The sequence below is a fragment of the Anopheles stephensi genome, chromosome 3, assembly GCF_013141755.1.
Source record: "Anopheles stephensi strain Indian chromosome 3, UCI_ANSTEP_V1.0, whole genome shotgun sequence".
Classification (NCBI taxonomy): domain Eukaryota; kingdom Metazoa; phylum Arthropoda; class Insecta; order Diptera; family Culicidae; genus Anopheles; species Anopheles stephensi.
The window spans coordinates 69,864,675-69,884,706 of NC_050203.1; the positions used below are offsets into that span (position 1 = coordinate 69,864,675).

General features: G+C 46.7%; 3 protein-coding genes across 4 annotated transcripts in view; 1 reads left to right on the forward strand and 2 right to left on the reverse strand.

Moving 5' to 3' along the window:
* LOC118512524 (protein mothers against dpp) overlaps positions 1-17,984 on the reverse strand; it is a 34,072-nt gene extending 16,088 nt beyond the window's left edge. Inside the window, exon 1 of one of the 2 annotated variants that reach the window (XM_036057068.1) lies at positions 17,466-17,984. Coding sequence is in view for 1 of the 2 variants with exons in the window: in XM_036057067.1 (XP_035912960.1) it covers positions 10,198-10,201 (4 nt within the window). In the remaining variant the exon portion in view is untranslated. Of the gene's footprint in view, positions 1-10,197; positions 12,343-17,465 lie in introns of those variants that run through there. The other variant, XM_036057067.1, reaches the window with a different exon arrangement.
* Positions 14,219-15,460, forward strand: LOC118512526 (pollen-specific leucine-rich repeat extensin-like protein 1). Its single transcript, XM_036057070.1, has 2 exons — positions 14,219-14,347; positions 14,419-15,460. Exons 1-2 carry the CDS (start codon positions 14,342-14,344, stop codon positions 15,340-15,342), a joined length of 930 nt encoding a protein of 309 aa, XP_035912963.1. The 5' UTR covers positions 14,219-14,341; the 3' UTR covers positions 15,343-15,460.
* Positions 17,985-18,246: 262 nt separating the features above from the next.
* LOC118512525 (polycomb protein eed) lies at positions 18,247-20,031 on the reverse strand. The gene is made up of 3 exons (XM_036057069.1): positions 19,700-20,031; positions 19,309-19,614; positions 18,247-19,241 (listed from the first exon to the last, which is right to left on the reverse strand). The coding sequence occupies exons 1-3, from the start codon at positions 19,772-19,774 to the stop codon at positions 18,342-18,344; spliced, it is 1,281 nt and encodes a 426-aa protein (XP_035912962.1). The 5' UTR covers positions 19,775-20,031; the 3' UTR covers positions 18,247-18,341.
* Position 20,032: the final 1 nt, after the last annotated feature.

The window sequence follows — 20,032 nt, forward strand, 5'->3', positions numbered from 1 at the left end:
TCGCGCGACTCTCACTGTTCATCTGTAAATCCTCATCGACGCGGAGCCGCGGCGTACTACGATCGATCACGCGAATCATAAGCAGGAACAGGGGCAACGTGCATACAGGACGATGTTCACGGGGGAAGGGGGGACACATGGAAGATTGCCGGATTTTACTCCCTGAAGCTTTTCGCTCTGTTCGGTGTTGCCAACTATGTCACCCTGCCGCTGAAATCTCGCCTCTGACGTTCGTCGTAACGGGAAGGCATCGAGCAGTTGTGATGCACACTTTATAAGAAGACGCTTGTCAGAATCGTTCGCCATCCCAATCAGATTGATCTGTCATTTGCTCTTCCAGAATCATCATCTTGCACACACGTTCGTGTCACTCACATCATTCGAATTGATTGTGGTGGTCGTGGTATATGCTTTTTTCTCCCTCCCCCAGCAATCGTGTTGAACAGCACAGCGAGGCAGACTTCAGCGCGAAAAAAAAAGGCGCGATACGCGCTAGATTAAAGCCGCTGCATTCCCGTTAGAATTGCGAAGCGCGTCAAGGTAAAGGAATTTCCGGTACGAGCAAAACATTTCGCGCGATGCGTTGGAAGCATTTGCTATTTCGGTACGCTCATCATAGCTATTTTGGAGATTGTTCTTAATAATCAAATATCGTTGTCGGCAACCTGAAAGGTCTATTAATCGCTGGTTTAATATTATGCTTAAAATATCTATAGCTTTAGCAGGTAGCCGAGGCGATAACGGCGCCGATCTTCATACGGCAGGACCGGGGTTCAAATCCCGTCCGGACCGTTCCCCCGTAGTGAGGACTGAATATCCAACTACGTGGTAGCATTAAGTCTGGTCTAGTAAGCCAGAAATGGCAGGCGTTGACCCAAGAAGTCGTTAGGCCAAAGAAGAAGAAGAAGACCTATAGCTTTATAAATCTTGTCCAGTGTAGCGGTAGAGGGATTGTTTTCGGGACCTTCGTTAGTTTGCTTTTTTTAGGACGAAAACCTAATCAAACCCAAACGTTAGCTGGACGAGGACCTTAATGGTACTCTGAGTAGAATTAAAAATGCTCAGTCTTAAGACTATAAAGTTTGCATAGAGTATGAAGACACGTGACCTAAAAGAACAACAACATGCATCAGAATCCACCCCAGAGTGGTGGGATTTACGTTGATGTACAACTCCAGATACGCCTGCCGCATTCAGCATCCTTGCTGATTTATAAAATATGTATCAACAAAATCTGTTGCGCCCATTTCTGAAATACACAATATTTTCACATACGTCTCGCATCTCTTCGCGGAAAAACCCACAGAGCAAAGATTGAAAAGAAACCGTAACGAGTGTATACCAGGCTTAAGGGGATGATTGTGTTCTCGGTGCTGATGCTGTCCGCCTTCGCGTTTATCATATGCTATGTGCTGAATTTGTTTCTTTTTTCTTTTTTTGGTCTGCATCTGTGAGTACTCGCGTGGGAAGAGCTTCCCTCCGACACCAATAATCATCGAATTGCGAACAAACTCAGCGCTACAGAGAGATCACGGATCGACGGGCAGCTACCATAATGGCAAATGGTATAGAAGCAGACACGCTCACACACACACACAAAACAACAACAGTTTGCATAGCTAAACGCTACAAAACATTAAAAAGGCATCGGGCGGTGTGCGCTAATGGTTGGCTGGAACTGTGTTAGAAAAACAGCACTCTTTGCACCTTTGCAGCACCTCACGATCGGTGCTATTTCCATCGCATATGGGCTAGAATGAACACAGACAGCACTGATCGTTCCAATTTTGCCCAGAAACATCGAACCACTTTATCTGTGATTCATGATCGATTTGCACTCAATTGTGAGCCCACCACCTTATGCTGGAAAGAGGGTGAGGGATGCAAAAAGTAGACCTAGGAACGTGATCGAAAACGGAGCAAAAAAAAGGGGGGAGTGAAGTGAGCAATATTCTCGAGTCTTTGTCCTGAACCGCATTTCCTTGGTATAGAGGAACATCTCTCCAGGGAGTGATCGAAAGAACTAAATAAGTATTGCACTGCAATGCGCGGATAGGATATGTACTACAGGAGCCCATTTTGCAGTAAATGCAGACTCCCTGTTTGCCTTCTGTTAAATATCAGATTGAATGTGATAATTTGCTCCAATCGGAACGTGATTGAGTTACGTGATTCGCACGACGTTGCCTCGTTTTTGCCGTAATTGGGAGTACGTGTACAAGAACTCCCTTGTGAGTGGCTACCAATGTTGTAGTCTCTAGAGTTTATGAATGTTTTCAGTTTTAAATCAGAAAATAAATAAAATCTATAGGAATTGTATTTTATAACTGAGGAGCCTAGGACACTGATTTTTCCAGGAAAAACACTTTTAGCAAAGATTAACTAAATTTGAATATACTACAGGGTTGTTGAGGTTAATTGAGGAATAGTTACCTACTTTTTAACTCTTTGAAGCATAAAATGGAAGAATCCAGATAAGTTTCTTAATATCTCGAAAAGTTCTATACATCAAGCCCTCCTACATGAGCCAAATGCTCATCTTTATGATACAATAGATAATAGATGGAATACTATACATTCTTGGTGTTTGTTTAAAAACCACTAGCGTATTCCCTTAAGACGAGAATGATGATGTTCATACACTTTTATTTGATCTCCATCGAAACATACACTCCCTGTCGATCATTTTATCGATCCATCAAAACCCGTACCACGTTACGGTACCGGTCTACGATCAACGTTCTAAGTGTGTACCCATAGCCCAGACGCCATTCCCGCCCGCTTGTGCCACTATCAAGATGTGCGGAGCAGTTGGACGTTGTTGCATCCAGCGTCTACACACCTTTGCGTCACAAAACGCATAAATCACAAACGCACATCCACGGACTGACAGGTCCGAGGCAATCTAGCCGTGCCGTATGCGTCTGTGCATAAAACGTGCGTTCACATAACATTTGATGCACATCCACCATACTTGTTTCCCCATCCCCATCTCTGATGACGAATGTTGTCGAAGCGAAAAATGGACACAGCTCGAGAACAGAACCGGAGTGAGAGAAAGCAACATTGGACGGCACGGCAAGAATATCAGACGTAATGGAAGAACGATCAGACGCGTTGATCTTGTAGAACGCGGGAGAGGATCGCACTGTACGAACGGGATGGGGTGTCACACACCGGCAAACATATTACTGGCGCGACACTGCCCGCGACAAAACACGGCAATGTCGCAAACATTATGCCAGGGCAAACCGGGGCCACAGCCCGCCCAGTCCCGAGTCAGTGTCATAAACGACGACGGCGCATGGCGCTAACGATGCACTTCGTGCGCGCGAGAAGATGAGGTCAATGATATTGTGGAGAGGACGATGCAACTGCACGTTTTCGCACTAAAAAGGAGTCCATCCAAGGGTTGGTTCTCGGTGGTGGACGACGATCGATCCTCTTTTTTTGGGGTGAAAGCATACATATCCAAGCATGAATATTTCGCCAAACATTCAATAAATCAAACCACTTCCAATTGCGAACGTTTCGGTGCTGATGTGAAAGGTACATCCAACTTCAAGATTCAGTTCTCCAAAAACAAACTGGGGCGTAAAACTGACACCCTTCGGTCAAATGGCAGGAGTTCAATAAGAGGAAATTAATTTACTGCTACGTGATCCGCATACGAAACCATTCTCCAATGCCCAACATTCGTGTTAACATGTCAGCGAATAATTTTCGAAAAAGCTTGTCTCACTGTCCAATTGAATTGTGTTCGAAAATCCGTACCCCGGCTCAGTTGCGCATCATAATTACACGGACATACTTTCCCGATACCGCGTGCGCCTAAGTGTAACGCGGCGCCTTCTGGTTTCGACCGGTGCGTGATTTCCCGAGGCCACTTCCTAATCCGGAACAAATTAACTCGCGCACCATTTATCTGGCGCCGCTCAACTGCCTCATTGTATCACGCACGCACCCTGCGACACATCCCGTACACTTTGGTGAAAGATTCGCGAAGAAATGGAACGCGCACCAACCAATGATCGATCGACTTGCCCCCGTGTGCTCGGGGGACTACCTGTTTCCGACGGTAGAAAACCGCTTGGGACGCACGCGAATGCACGCACAAAAGGTGGGGAACGATCTTCTTCGGAGCGTTCGAAGGTGGAGGAATGCATATCGGAGGTGGATTTGTGTGTCGTTTTCTGTTTTTGGATCGGGCGCCAATAAAACAGGTCAGAGCGCAGGAATGCACCACCCGATATCAGCGGGTACTTGAGACCAGCGCATGTATCTGGTGGGTCTGGTTTTCCATCGGATACAATCGTTTATGCTGAACACGCCTCGGCAACAACAACATTATTTACACGCTGTTGGATAAGTATTTGAAAATGTTTTGATATACAAAACTAACATCAAATAATACGTTTCAAAAGGGACAAACCCTGCTAAACGCATAATCTAATCTTCACTTCGTAAATCGAATCCAGTTTATGTGCGTGTTATCGTTAAAAAATCATCGCATCTTAAGCACCGACACTAAATGATCGCCTTTATCGTGTCACGTAAGTGCATGGACAAATGGGAACATTAGACCGCAAGGAACGCGCACCCGTCGTTCCCTATCGGTGGTCGCGTGGCATCGCCATCACGGACCTCCGAAGCTGGGAGCAGAAGCTGGGCATAATAATCGACCATAAGTGATACGATCATGATGACCGGCACATGCAACTGGCTACGGCTACGGGTGGTGTGGCTGACGACTGCTGGAAGGGAACGGGTGGACGGGTGGAGCGAACCAACAAATCATATGCTCGGCCTTACGTTCCGTTTTACAACCAGCATGAACCTGGGAGTACTACTAGTACTTGTAAGTGCTGGCCACAACATAAATGTACGCACCTAACGGATCGTCGTCGATGGGACATAACACAGTTACTTCTGCCTGATAAACAGGTGTGGAGAGATAAGGAGGATCCCGCTTGAGGTGCGGGATGATGCTGAAGAGCCTGGAAGATACAGACAGCCAGAGAACGAGGACACGCGCGCCCGAATTGCCGACATGCCGGCGACCACAACTATTCCAACCCTTTCTTGGGGAGTTCTCTTTTGCACTCGCGTCTCGATCTATACGCAACAATCCCCTTTCTCTTTATTGGAATGATCGTTTTTCTTTCCTATTTTTGGACCAGAAATGCATCGGTTAAACCTTCTTTTTTCATCCACTTTTAGACATCTTCTTGCTGGACACTTCACGTGTGCCTTAGAGATACAGAAATGATAAAACACGTGGGGATAGTAATATAAACAAAAGCTTTTTGTGGGCCTTACTCCGACCGAATTATACTCCAAGGCCCAATAGACCACAACTCCAACACGCGCGACCATTACTGCAAGCAGTTTACAGTGCATTAAAGTCTCAAAACGAACGCGTGCCATTGGGACATAGGACAGAGAGATTGATCAGATCATCGAGCATAAAGAGCGAATTAAAGTGAGCTGTTTCGATCCGGCACTTTCACGCCAATAAACCAACACACGACGAAACGAGTTGACGAAGAAGCAATTTGCAGCGATTGCTTCCGGCAGTCAGCTTTTGGCGGGTTGATGGTTCAGTAAATGTGAACCCCACATTTCGCTTCCTTCCTCAAGGAAAAAAGTTACGACTCATGCTTCCGTCCCGAGTTCTAGCGAATGAAGTTGACGATGTCCGAGATTCGCCAACCTTCGTCCGTCTTCAGCAGCCATAACCTAGCGCAACTTATCCGGCACACATCTTAACCACAAGGGAAGGAAAGACAAGAACATACAGCATCACCAACACAGCTCCACAGCGCTGCGCTTAATATATTTATAAAGCACTTAAAGGAAACGGCTCCATCATAATCTGATGGTCCTGACGAGCGAAAACGCCATCAAGCATTGCAGCGTACGAGCAACGAACACGCCTGCACACCCAACGAACAGTAAAAAGTCGGGAGAAGCAACACACAGCCGAAGAATCCGTGGGCAAACCCTTGCTCCGATGACAAACCATACCATACACGAACAATCCCTCACCCTGTGTGTGTGTGTCCATCTCTCCGTGTACAAACTCGCCTGCTTATTGGCGAACTTTTTGTCCATCGAAGTAACGGTAGCAGCAGACAGTGGACAGACATCGTCGTCGTCCATCCCCGAACAGGGACGGAACGTTTTCGATGTTCCGAAGAAGCAGGCCGCCGACGACACCGCAGCTGTACAAACCCAGCTCCCACCACACAATCCCTGGACGCAGCAGTTCGGGTGCAGTAAGTACACCCGCTTCACACAAATGTCTGTGCGCTCGTTAAGCAGGGTTTTACGACCGATTACCTGTCAAGCGTAGTTTGTTTAGAGAACATATGATTTTATTTCTCGAGCGTGATTTAATCGTTCATCATGCATAATGCAGCTAGAGAGAAATAAAATGTACCACGAGCAGATCTTGGAAATTGGATCTGGATCTTGTTAGAACATCTTGGAGAATATCTCAACTACTACTCCGAGAAATCTTGGAAATCGAAACTACATATTCCGCATCCTAAGTCGATACAATAACCCCAAATCATGTCTATCGGAACAACATTACAAGAATTCGGGGATCTCTTGACGTGCTCAATTTCATCAATGTTACACATGTTACTTGCACACCTCTATTTCTCAGAAGCTCAAGTAACTTCCGTAGCGATTTCTTTCCCCATGCAACATCCATTCATCCCTCCATCCATCCATCCACCAGCCTCAGTCAGACCGTGACGTATTTAGTCGGGAAGAAATCGCGCATCGACTTTGATTCCACCAACCCTAGTACGCAGTAGGCCAACACGGGCACGCGTGCCGGCTATTACCATTGCAAACCGACGCCGTTATATGTCATTCTAATTTGTTCCACCTTCTTTCTACTTCTGGACAGGCTTACATGCACACACACACACATGTAACTCCTCATCATCATCAACTGCAACTGAGATTGCAACAACACACGATATGCAAGGCCGTCTATCCGTGTGCACTTTAAAGTGCGGCAACCCGGCACACAGCTGCTGAGTGATTGCACCGCGTATGTGCGGGGTGGTTTGTGTTCTACACGGTTCGGTATGATAATTGGATGACGATTGACGTTTTCGCGAGTTGTTCCGAGAAGTAAATAAGGATTCGTTGTCTGTGCGAGGTGAAAACTCTACCGACGAGAGAGTGAGAAAAAAGGTATCAGAATAAAAGCTAGTAGAGTTTGATGAAAAGTTTGTTTAAGTGTCCATATGGCTTAACGATCTTCCTTATTGGAACCTCAATGAAACTCAATGCTGTAGACGAAGAATTAGATGACCGGCGATAGCTGAAAGTAATCTTTTAATAGGAGTTTAAGTTGCAATAGAGGAAACGTGCAAAGTGTTTTGTGAATTATTTTGAAATATTCTTCGAGCTGACTGAATCTTTTCCTTATTGGCCATACTGATTAAAGTCTAATGTCGTTCCAATACTATTGCCTACTTCCAAGAAACAATATGCTCAATGTTTTTATAATGTAAAATCCGAATTATGTCCCGTCAATCTCTTTTTCCTTCCTGGTAAACGCACCATGGAGCTACGGTTTTCCTCCAGAATAACGCATTTCCAGGGGGCTCTCGTACTGCGCACACTACAATTCCATTGACGTAATTGACTGTTCCAAACCGCACCGTCCTCGGTGCCGGCGGTACGTTTTCTCCTGCCGTCGAGCTCTTCCGTTTGCAACATTCAAAGAGGGAGGAAAATCGTTAACAAGTTTTAGCTTTTTATGCGTCCAGGGCTCGTCACACGCTTTCCTCCCGTTTTTTGATTGCTCCCTCCTTGCAATACCGGTTGGCGGGGGCACGAACACGACGACGACCGCATGGGACGGCGATATCCTTGGCGAATATTTCATCAATGTACGAAACTCTTTACAATGGGGTGGAAGTTATGGGGCGGTCGGTCACTACTATTGCATGATTGTGTATCATGCCGCAATTACAAACACTTAATGACGGTTATGCCGCTTCCTGATGTGTAGTTGTAGCGCACACACACAGCCGTTGATTAGTGACGGTTGGGAAAATAATCTTTTGCGTCAAAATGAGCGCAAACTCATTACGTTCTTTCTTTGTTGCTCAGTAAGGAAAACAGTTCCACTTGTAGCAAATGAGGATACACTCCCAAGGGGTTTTTTTGTGAGTACAATGCATATGTAAATGTTATCAATGCGTAACGATCACCCCTTTCGAATAAGCGAAACAGAATGAATGTATCACCTGCAGGAATAATGTCACGATGAGGACTCGTGAGGGACGTGAAGCTCACAATGCAGTTGTTTGTGAACGCTAGTTAGGCAATTGTGTAAAAATCGAAAGAAATCCAATAGTTTACCTACAGCGGAACCCCACAACCTTTCCTTCCTTCCTTCCTTGGCACTACAACCTTGGAAGGTCTCGGTCTGCCATTTCTGGCTCTCTGTGACTTGATTTTAAACGTAGCATAGAAGTGAGCTCTTCGAAATGGGAGGCGGTCTGGATGGGATTTAAACTCCGGTCCTGACGTATGAGAACCGGCGCCGCTGTCTCCTCGGCCACCGGGACCGTCCGGACCGACCGGAACCCCACAACAACTGATAGAAATCTAGGCACTTTAACATGGAATGCTTTCATCTCTCGGCTAGGATAGATTAATTCAACAATATTTTTGCCTCTAATTTAATACTTGAAGTAAAATCAAATCGCGATACAATGGCTTCAGTGATCGTTATATATATCTTCTCCAAAAAGCGATGCCATCATCTATTGAGCATCATTAGTTACTTACAACATTGCAACAATCCTCGAAACCGCTCACGGTCCAGCGCCTTCGTCTGCCAATCGATTATCCCTGCCGTTCCGGGGCACGCATCAACGCTACACTCCTTCTCAATTTGGGCCTTCCAAGCCTCTCTGTCCGTGAGGACGACCCAAAAGGACCCAACGGGCTGGGTCGTCCGGTATCATTCTCATGACATGACTAGTCCACCAGAGCCTGGAGAGCCTTATTCGCTGCACGATGGTTAGATCATCGTACAGCTCCTAGAGTTTGTCACTGTAGCGGCTCCTCCACTGTTCTTTTAGAGGACAATTGATGTAGCCTCATGATAAATCTTAAAATTCGTGCTCTACGATCATGAAGATCTAACATGAAGAAGACTATGCATTGATAATATCCGTACATAGAAAACAAATCTCTCAGTTAAGATCAAAAGCTTATAAACGCTCAATTCTAGACGCACAAATCCACATCCGAAAAGTGTTACATTTACGTACAATAATTGCATAAATAGCTCTGCAAAACACTCGCATTCCGCCACATCCACAATGCAGGTGTCGGATACCAAGTTTCTTGGAACGGATCCAACTTTCGTTTGCTGTGCGAAACAAAAAAGAATAACACAGCCACCACCAACATTACTCTGCCTGCTGCGTACTCGGCTGATTTACTAGCCAAACAGACGACAGCCGTGAAAGAAAAATGTACACCGTCGTGTACAGCAGGGAAGATACACAGTTTCCAACCATCGCACCACGCCCTTCAAGATTCACGTGCGATAAAATTAGCGACCGAACAGTGATTCCTTTCATTTCCCATAACAAAAAACGCAAAAACCTCCCGGTACACCACCGAACGCACATCACTCAGGGCAAGATCTCTGGGTTCTGTCTCCCGTAGACAATCTGTTTCCATTTCATCGCATCGTGTGGTGTGGTGCTGTGTAAAGAATTTCCCACGGGGGAAAACTTTGCGTAATTCGAGGTCAATTTTTATCAAATAAAAGTTTCAACATCAAACGGCGGAAATTCCTCGCGCAGAGTACCACGGGGTGCCCGTTGATGTGCAGATCTCGCGATTATCTCAAGCAGCTACTTTATTCAAGTAAATCCTATCTCTCGTTTAATAATCAATCCCCTCCCCCGAGAGTTCAAGCTAAAACATGAACCGACACAGCATCGAACAGCCACGGATGCTATTTTGGCAAACATGGGACGGTACAGCGTGTAGCAGAGGACGCACATTCCTTCCTGCTGTCGTGTAATCGATGCTATTTTCACCCGACGTCGACGATACAATCATAGCGAAATCGTGCTATTTTCTGAGACTGTTCCCTTCCTTTGCTTTGCATTTGCTTCAAACATTTCTACCAATACTTACACATCTTCGATCGTACCGCCGCCTGCCATTGTGTTAAGCATGATGATTGAAGATCGTTCTGTCATTGATACGTCTCGTCGATCAAATTATTAACTCTTTTAATGCACTTTCCCCACCAGATAGATTTCCACCTTGGGGGTACCACTTCACGTAAGTTATCACTTTTGGGGGTGCATTGTAGAGCAACTTAGGAAGTACAACGTCACAGAGCCTTCGATTTGATGTCATTACATAATGACGATCGGAAACAATCCCACACAAGCGTGTAGAATATTGGTCAAAGATGTGAACACTTTCTCGCGGAGATTCTTATTTTTTAATCAAACATTACGCTCGAGTTGTAGAACATTTCATACACTTTTTCACTACATTATTTTTTGTCTAACATTAGTCCAATCGGAAGATCAAACTTAGCTCTTCTGAGAACTAACGTTCCTTCTCGTAAAAATAACCAGAACCACCACAGGCAGCTGCTAGTCTACGACCGAACAAACGAAAACGATGCGATAGACTGGCCCTGTCAACCGATTAGCGATTACAATTGGAGCATCGCCCCATCGGCTCGGTGAAACCGCCAACGGCTCACAAAAATCGCGGATGCATCCGGCGCGATTCGCGCGGTGCGAGACGAGCAGGTAATTAAAGATCGGAAATTGTTTTCTTTTTCTTCTTTTCGCGCGTTACTTAGCTCTTGGTGTGTCTGGGCAGTTGGTGCAAATTGCACCTCACACTGCTTCAGGCGTTCACTTCGATCAAATTGAGATTTCGGTAGGACATCAGGACCTGGTAGATGGGATTGAATGATTGATTCAAAAAAAAAAGCCCACCATCATCTCGGGAACCACAACAAGCAAGCACACCCCGCATACTATGTAAACCCTGACGATGCACGTACCACATACATAGAAGCGAGCATCCGCAGTAATGATCGCGCTTGACGGTATTGGTTTTTGTACTTTCGATTAACGGCGGCCGCTAGAGCAATTGTTTTGTTTGGCTTTCGCGACGGATAATCTCCCCCAGCTCGGCACATTACAACTCCTCACCCATCTAGTTTATCTAGCGTTTTACTTTTTTCCCTTTGGCAGAGAAGACGAACAAAAGCCAAGACGCTACACAGCTCTTCTACATAGCTCTCAGGCTTTGAGCGTCCGAGCCGAGCTGTCGAACGTGCGGCGCACGGAGAGAAAACCCGACGTCCAAGTGTCTCTGTGGTCGATTAAGATGCAAATCTCTCGTTCCATTTGGTCGAGGCTGGGAGGGAGCTGGTGGCGAGCGGGGGCATTCACAGTTCGCGCCATGACTTGGGATGCACGAGATCGGGTGGTGATGCTGAATGTGATCAACGACGCCAGAGCACAAAGTCCACCATGGCGGCGGACGCCCTGCACAACAGAGGCAACAACGCTACTGCCAGCCCGCAACAGATCGGCGGGTACAGTCGGTGGATGCACTCAATGCACTTAATGCACACTAGAGGGCTGACGTGTGCGAGCGCATAAGGTTAATGGAGGTAAAGTTGTTGTTGACTTTTTTTCCTTTCTACTGTAAAACCTTCCCGATAGAGAGCACAATCAACCGCGTTTGGATTCTAAGCTAAGCATAAATCGATCGTATGGTACCGGGTTTAATGAAGTAAATGCAAATATGAAAGAGTTTAGTACAATATAATACAATACTTTCTGGAGATGTAGACGATCAAGGAAACATATTTTGACAGGAGTTGTCAGGAGAAAAATCTATACTTCAAGAATTTGTATTGCTTGCTATATAATTCTTAACTTGTCTATCAATTCGTCCGGTGGTGATGCGACAGCGGTGTCGGTCGTCAAACGACAGGACCGGGGTTCAAATCTGATCTGAGTCGTTCCCCCATAGTGAGGACTGATTATCCAACTATGCGGTATCAATATGTCTAGTAAGTCAGAAAGCTCAGGCATGGCCTAAGAGGTCATTGGGCCAAAAAAGGAGAAGACAAGACTTAAATAGTGAGACTCTGGGATATCTGTCAATAAAACAATGAGATGCTTTTAAGCATCAAAGCAGTAGTCGCTAGCCAATAATTATGACACTGAGCAACATCTGCAGCAACTTATGTCTTTTTTAAAAGCAAATAAACTGCCTGAATATAACAGCAATGTTTCAAAGTTCTGATCGTGTAAATTGCGAACTAGGAAATCACGTTTGGATGGTTAGAATCATCAGCTGTACACACTCAACTCTCAATGCTATTGACCACTGCACGAGATGATGAGTTGACAGCGGCAAGATAAACCCAAACCCTAACAGGTGGATTCCTAACCAGAGAGCAACAAAACCATTCCGAACAAACCTATCTGTTTGCCGCCGTTTTTCCTTCCTTTTCCCGATAATAATAGATTTTCCCTCCCGAAAGCAATGAGCACAGTGCGCGTCTCGCAGCAATGCAATCCCGCCGTACTACTAGTACAATTACTACCACCTCATCGGCAGGTGCGGGACTCAGGTTGAAAATCCTCTCAAAATCAGCACCACAGACAAAAACCAGAGCGCGTCAATTGGGAACTTCTGAGCGCGACCTCTGTCTGCGAACGCGATTATCTTCGCAACAAAACGACTTGACGATTCGCGCTTGAGCGTGTGTGTCTGTGTGCTTGAAGAGAGCGCCAAGACTGTGATGCTCAGCAGCCATTAGGACAACAATTGCCAAAACATTGTGGCATAAGCTTTCACCGCATGTACTACGGTGGAGTGTTTCATGTTCAATGTATCATCGGTCAAATATTTGCTGGCAGCCGTTTGACGGCAGGCAAGAGTTGGTGAGCTAATAGGTCGCGTGATTCTACGGTGGCGTTCTCACCTCTGGCTTAGCGTCGTCGTTTTCGGATGTTGCGAGTGTTTGCAATACGAAACGCGTCGATGGCTGGATGAATCATATTCCTAGGTTGTGCTTTGAGGGGCGTTTTTCTGTTTACAGAACCAACCAATGGGGAACTCCTGGGGCACATAGCATCTAGAATTCAATTCAAGTAATGTACCTTTTTGGTTTTAAGAACAGAACAGAGCTTAACAAAAATGCTTTCCACCCAGAGGTGAGTCAAAATACTCGGCAAGTACGATTGCTGTTTCCCCATATCATCAACAATTTGCCCGCTTCGTCGTGTTTTAGCCCTATTTTTCAACTCACAAACATAATGATAGCAATTTTTAACTTTTATCATTACATCAACCATTGCACGCCCACCCGCAATTCCTTGGTGACCATATCTTATGAATAATTATTCTTGTTTTACCTTTTCCTACCGGTAAGATCGACCATACATCAAATGCTAGTTCCTGACAGACGGTCATAAAAAAGGTGTACGGGAAAGGGGGGGAGGAAAAAGGCAAATAACTTCCCAAATTAAGGATGGCTGCAATTGCTGCCATTGCTACTCGCACGACGACTGCAAAACATTCCAAGCGTCGGGCGGGAGCTGAACGGAAAACAAAATCAAACCGAATCATATCTACAAGGAACCTTCCCATACGACAAGGACGCCATGTTTTGTGTGGTATGCAATTTTGCACAATTATCTAACACCAGCAGGCACCGCCACTTGCACCTCCCTTAAACGGGGCCACCGCTGATCGGATCCCTCCAACTCAAGGGAACGACCTGCAGTCACGTCACCAAAAAGGGCGACCCGTACCGTCGCAGACACACAGGTGGTGACCGGATCGATCAACGGAATCGTGGTCAATGGGATGGTTTTGCAACGATAATATAGCCCACAGCGGAAAAAGAATTCGCCGTGCCGGGGGTATTCAATGAGGAAACAGTGCAGTTGCGCGTAATGATCACTTGACCGGTTTGCGATCACATCGGTGGTTAGGGAGGGAGGAGAACCGATCGCCAAAATATTTTCGCCAACACCCCCCTAAGAGGTCATCGCGTAATGTATACTTTCTGGAGAAAAGATCAGGTTCCCGACTCGGGGGGCATTGAAGAAGATCTTAAGGTGGTGGGAGATAGGAGCTACGCATGCGTTCCATTTAAATAGCGGCAGCCAGGGAATTAGGGGACACACAAAACATTGGGTTCTCCTATTGGAAGCATCGCACTTGCAATAGCAGAGCTAATAAAGATATTAGAAATTCGTACTAAAACCATTCACCAGCTAGTATGAAGGTAAGTTTGCCAAGAGTCTTCAAAAGTTCTCCCTCCCAATTGAAACTCCTCGCTTTCAATCTACTTCACAGCTCACATTTAGCCTAGTGATAACCGTGGCATTGGTGGCCTCGCTCTGCTCGGCGAGCCCACTCTTGGTCACAAAGCACGTGGTGAAGAGACTAGTCGCAAAACACCAGCAACCAAAAACCGTCACACATGCCGTGGTCTACACTCCGGTCGTCGCCCCAAAACCGCACCATGTTGCCCATTCTCCAGCGCTGCATGCAAAGCTCGCCAGCACGCTCGGGGCGCTTCTGAAGACGCCTCTGCTACAACATCCCTGGCTTGCCAAATTCACACCGGGCGGTGTCGTTGAAGTGTACCGCAAATATGTACCCGGTGCCGCTCCGTATCCTGCGGCCGTCCCTCCCCCAGTACTAGACCTACCGCACGAAGTAGAGGAGCATCACACCGTGACCACCGTTGTAACGCAGCCACCACCACCTGCACCTGCCCCAACACCAGCTCCGGTCGTTGTTCCTGCCCCGGTGTACGGTGTACCAGCACCGACCTACGGCCTACCCGCTACCTCCGAACATTCGTCCTCCTCCTCCTCATCGGCTTCCAGCAGCTCGTCGGTGACGGCATCATCCGGTGCGAAGTATGTCGCCGTAAATCCTGGCGCGCGTCACGAAGCTCCCCTGCCAGGTTATGACCATTCGGTCGTTTTCGAAAACCTAGAACCCGCTCCCGGCACCGAAGGATTAACGATGTTGGTGCCGCCGGTCGTTTCCAACGAGCTGCACAACTGGAACGCCGAGCCGGTCGTGCTCCGGGGGCAGGATCTGCTGTCCTCCGACTATTTGCGAATGGCCGATGTACCCACCGCGGGGGTGGAAGGTACCGGTGACGGTGAGGCAAAGTACGTTGCCATCAACAACGGTGTACGGCACGAAGCACCCCTGCCCGGATACGATCGTTCGATCGTGATCGAAAATCTGGACACAGTTTAGTGAGCCACAAGCCCAAAGACCGAAGCCACTAGCTTCAAGCGCACAACGCATTCTCTACTTGTAAATCACATGTCAATGAGCAATAAAGTGTAAAAAGGGTTGCTTTCGAAATAACCGCGTGGGAGGTCTTCCGGATTCTACATTTTACCCCCAAAAAAAAAACAAACTGATCACAAGACATGCTAATTGGACGTCATCCGCAAGACGAGCGGTTCCGCGATAAACGCATTCGATAAGGTTCGAAATTCGAACCTAATTCACAGAAACAACTTACGCAGCGGTGTGAATCATCTATTTGCTACTGTGCCCCGTCGTGTGGCGATAAAACAATTCAACCCTTTCGTCAGCTGACATTTGGGCAACACATAGTACTGCGAGGCAGAAAAGGAAAACGCCAGCAGCTTTTGACTGTACATATCAGCTTGATCGCAAAGGTTAACCACAACAGTGGGAAAAAAAACCACACCCAAATGGGTATTAGTTTTTAGCAACTGGCCGAGCAATGTGCGATAGATTATTCACGAATCATCAGTATGGGCAAAATAAAAGCAAGCTCAAGAGGCTAGAATTCTTCAAATTGATTGGCTATTTTGGGATCTATGTGTTCCTCTAACTCACGGTGCAATTAGCACACAATCGTAAAAGTGACAATTTTGAAGGAATGTCAAGAGAATTGTGGCTTATTGCGGTTCTAATTCCGCGCATCGATCTTTGTGTTTATAAGACTTTTGATAAAGCAATTCTCTAACTATGAAACGAAAGATTTCATTAGTAGCCTCTTCAATCGTGAAATGTATAAATGATAAAAATATTTTAAGAGGCAATTTTTTTTCTTTTTTAAAACAAATCCTGTTACTTTCCGATCAGAGTCAGTAAAAACCCGCAAGGAGCCTTGGCCTAACTTTTCTGCGAAAGATTGTATAGTACGAATGAGATTCGATGCACGGTCCTGGGGCGTTTAAAGATCGCCACTAATTTTTATTTATTTACACGAACAAATTGAATCGTACATTCCGTACATCATCTACTAGGCTATGCTGGTCACATAATGGACTTTATTGGTAATACAAAGTCGGATAATCAGCCCTTGCCAAAGAGCGATAAGATCCTGTCGTGGGAAAGATCGGCACCGCTACTGTCTGGAACGCTACAATATTTCCACTTGCTGGAGTCTTGATCTGCCATATTTTTTATCGACGTACATAAGCTTTCAAACTAAAAATAAAAAGTAGTTAATACAAATTGCTGAATGCCAATAAATGTGAGACATAAAAAGAGATCCTATGCGCCAGGTGTCTGGATCACAGGTAAAACTTTGAGAAACCCTGGTAGTAAAGCTAGACACTGGAGCAGGCGCAAGGCAAGGCCGAACGTTACTTGGCCCGATTCTTGTGCTGACACACTTCTCGGCTAAGCATGCACATACATACACACACACGCACAACAGCTGTTGGTAACAAGTACCTCCGGCGTGATCCGCTGCTCCGGTGGAAGCCAGTGGTTTCATTGATAGTGAAAGCCGCGCAGAAAACATCCGCATCATCATCATCATCATCATCGTCGTGACCATCATTACCCGTCATCATCCACAACTATAGGGCACCGTGCGGCCACGGCGATGAATCACAAACCCAGCCAATGAATAATAAACAAGCGCAAAACAGTAGCACAGAACCAGCCAGCAGTACCCACCACAGCGAGCAAACACACTTCCGCTTCAATGGTCCAGTGTGAGCCTTTGACTGTGTTTTTTTTTTGCTTCTTTCCTCCCCCATCTCCTGCAACCCCTTCTTCCCATTGCCACCCCACACCCCCGGCTGGGATGTGTGTTGGTGGTGAAATGCCTTTCTTCGTCCGCAATGGCGTCCTCCACAGAACGGGGAAGGAACGCTTTCGCACGATTAATAAAACGCAACCCATCATCTTCGCAGCTGCGCAGCTTTTTGTTTTGTGCGGTATCTCGCGTGTGCGACCTTTTTCCGTAACCCACCGGAAAGGGGATGTGCTGGGCTGAAAAACTTTATGCGATGGAAATCATCCTCGATTTCCTGGCTTTTCCATAGCCAGTGTACGCGCTTACACCACCGTACGCCCGCCCGCACCCTTCCGCTCTATTTACTTACCGAGTTTGTCACTCCGCTTCCGCTAGCGTTGCTGCGTTCTCAACAAGCGTTTGCTGCTGCACACGGCGCACACCGTCCACAAAAGTAAGGCTCCGCTTTCTGGCTGTACTTTCCTCAATCGCTGGCAAGGCCACCAAACAGCATTGCTGTTGGAATTGTGGCCACTTTCCGAACCCAGCAGCACCACCACCAGCTGCACTTTCACGGTCACAAAAACACACACACTCCGGAACAGATTTCGGGCCGTCAGAAAAGGATGGTGGACAGCGCGGAGAAGCACACGCTCACTGCGCTAGTGGACGGCGGACGGACTCGCCACTTCACTTCCGGATCGCAAATCACGGATTATTCGCACTTTTTGCAGCACCCACGCGCAATTCGGAACGGGCAAAATACGGGGAAACGCCAGCAGTGGGAATCAATTTCCAAGCACACAACTTAGAACGCACACGCACAATCACACGCACACAAGCCACAAATGTCAAATTACCGGCGCACTTTTTGACGTGATTGTGTGGCCAAATTGTGACCGAATCCCGTAGTGCGCGCTTGGTCAGGGAACGCTCGCGATGCCCCGCTCCGTATGCGCCCATAGTTGCGAAAGCGAGAAGGAATGACGATTAGAAGAAAGTGGCAGGTGGTCGGACACTCCTTAACTAGGTGTTATAAACTTCCTTCCCTTCGATCGAGGAAGCGTTTCGCATTATCCGTGTGCATTCAAATGCACAGTTGAGCCCATTTTCGGAACGTCCATCAGGGTAAATAATGAAAATCCCAAAAATACAACTAAAAAAAGGGTTTATTAATGCAAAGAGTTTTGATTCATGTGCACAATCGTTTGTTCTTTCCAGCGAAACACTGTACCATGAACGAAGGCTAATTATTATTTATCTTATCCCAGCGCCATACGGTACCATCGTCGCAGACGCAAATTAAAATGTTGCCCGATCGGGAAAATGCCGTTTGCCGGATCGGTGTCGTGCACTTCGGATGGAACAGTGTGCTACAGCGCGGATGCACAGGATCGTCCGTATCGAGCTCCCAGATGTAGGTTCGCCCCGTTTGATTTCCCAGCGCAAGATACTTCTGCCAGTAGTCGAGCGAAAAACGAACGAACCAAATAATGCACTCGCTGTACTCGAGCGTGGTAATGACGGTGGTGACCGTTTCGTTGTTTTTCACCTCCACATCTTCCAGCCGGCCCGGTTTCCAGCAGACGATAGTGTTCTGGCACGACTTCGAAAGCACAAAGTCACCCATCCATCTGACACAATCGACATAGTTCCGGTGTATGTCGCGTGTCGAAAATACGGGAAAATGTTCGTTCACCGATGGGAAACGGGAAAGGTTCTTGGCCTCGTTGAAAGTGTAACTGTTCTGGATGGCTTTCTTCATCGTTTCCGTATCGAGACGCCACATCTTCAACGAATGGTCCATCCCGCAGGACATGATCCTCGTTCCCTGAATGTCAAAATCGAAGCTTAGCACCTCATCACGGTGTCCCTCGACGCCACCAAACACCGCAATGCAAATGTCCGTCTTGGTGTTCCACAGCCGCAACGAGTGGTCCTTGCTGGCGGACATCAACAGGTACGGTTCCTTGGGATGGAACTTTACCTCGTTGATGGCGTGCCCGTGTCCGATGTAATATTTGTGTCCTTCCAGCGACGCCGTATTAAACACTCGTAGAACGCCCCGTAGCCCACCAGCAGCAAGCAACGGATTGCCTGTTTCCACGTCGTGAGACCAGGCGCAGGTATAGAATACTTCCTCCGTCTGAAATGGCAATTGCACAGAGTAAAATATTTGTTCATAATGTGCTCATCTTATCAGGGTAACTTACATCTGGGTCCGCGTAGCACTGTTTCAGCGTCATTTCTCCATCAGTCTGGCACTGATAAATCGTCACACGATTGCTTCCGACGGTCGCAAACGTTGGTAGCTCACCGTTCTTGAGATTGTAGTTGAAAAGGCAACCAAACAGCGATTGGCCGTGGTCTTCCTTCACGTAGCCACTGAATTTGAAGATCGGTTTCACCACCTTCGTCATCTTTTTCTTCGAGCGTTTCCGTTTCTTGCGGTTAATCTGGCTCTCACTTCCGTTCGAAGTGTTGTCGGTGCAGGTACTGCCCATGCTAGACGTTTCATGCTACGGTGAGATAGAAAAAGCTCAGTAAATCGACGAGTATTGAACAGAACGTAACTTCTAACCGTTCACCACGAAATGTGCTTACAATATCATCATCTTCCTCGTCGGATCCGTCGACCGGGGCATTGTTTACCGCTTCGTCCTTACGCGCGAGTTTCATGTTGTCGTTTATTGTGCTGTTTTTTTTATGCTCCGATCCACCCAAACAAAGCGCCAAATTGATGGTACAGTTTGAGCCGTATTTTAGCCCACCAGAGTAGCTTTAGAACACGAACACTGCTTCCCGGGTAATTAACTAGAGCTTACACGCATATCAAATTCAAAATATTAAACGAAAGGCGACTTTTATTCTTAAAATTATTGAATTTTCTATTCCCCCAAGCCAAACACGACTTTTCGTTCTGCGGCCTTTTTCTTG

Bases quoted from the DNA above. Each gene is read 5' to 3' on its own strand.
- LOC118512525 (XM_036057069.1), bottom strand. From the start codon at position 19,774: ATGAAACTCGCGCGTAAGGACGAAGCGGTAAACAATGCCCCGGTCGAC. The intron at 19,615-19,699 runs GTAAGCACATTT...ATCTCACCGTAG, and splicing joins ACGAGGAAGATGATGATATT to CATGAAACGTCTAGCATGGG. The intron at 19,242-19,308 runs GTAAGTTACCCT...TTGCCATTTCAG, and splicing joins AGTGCTACGCGGACCCAGAT to ACGGAGGAAGTATTCTATAC.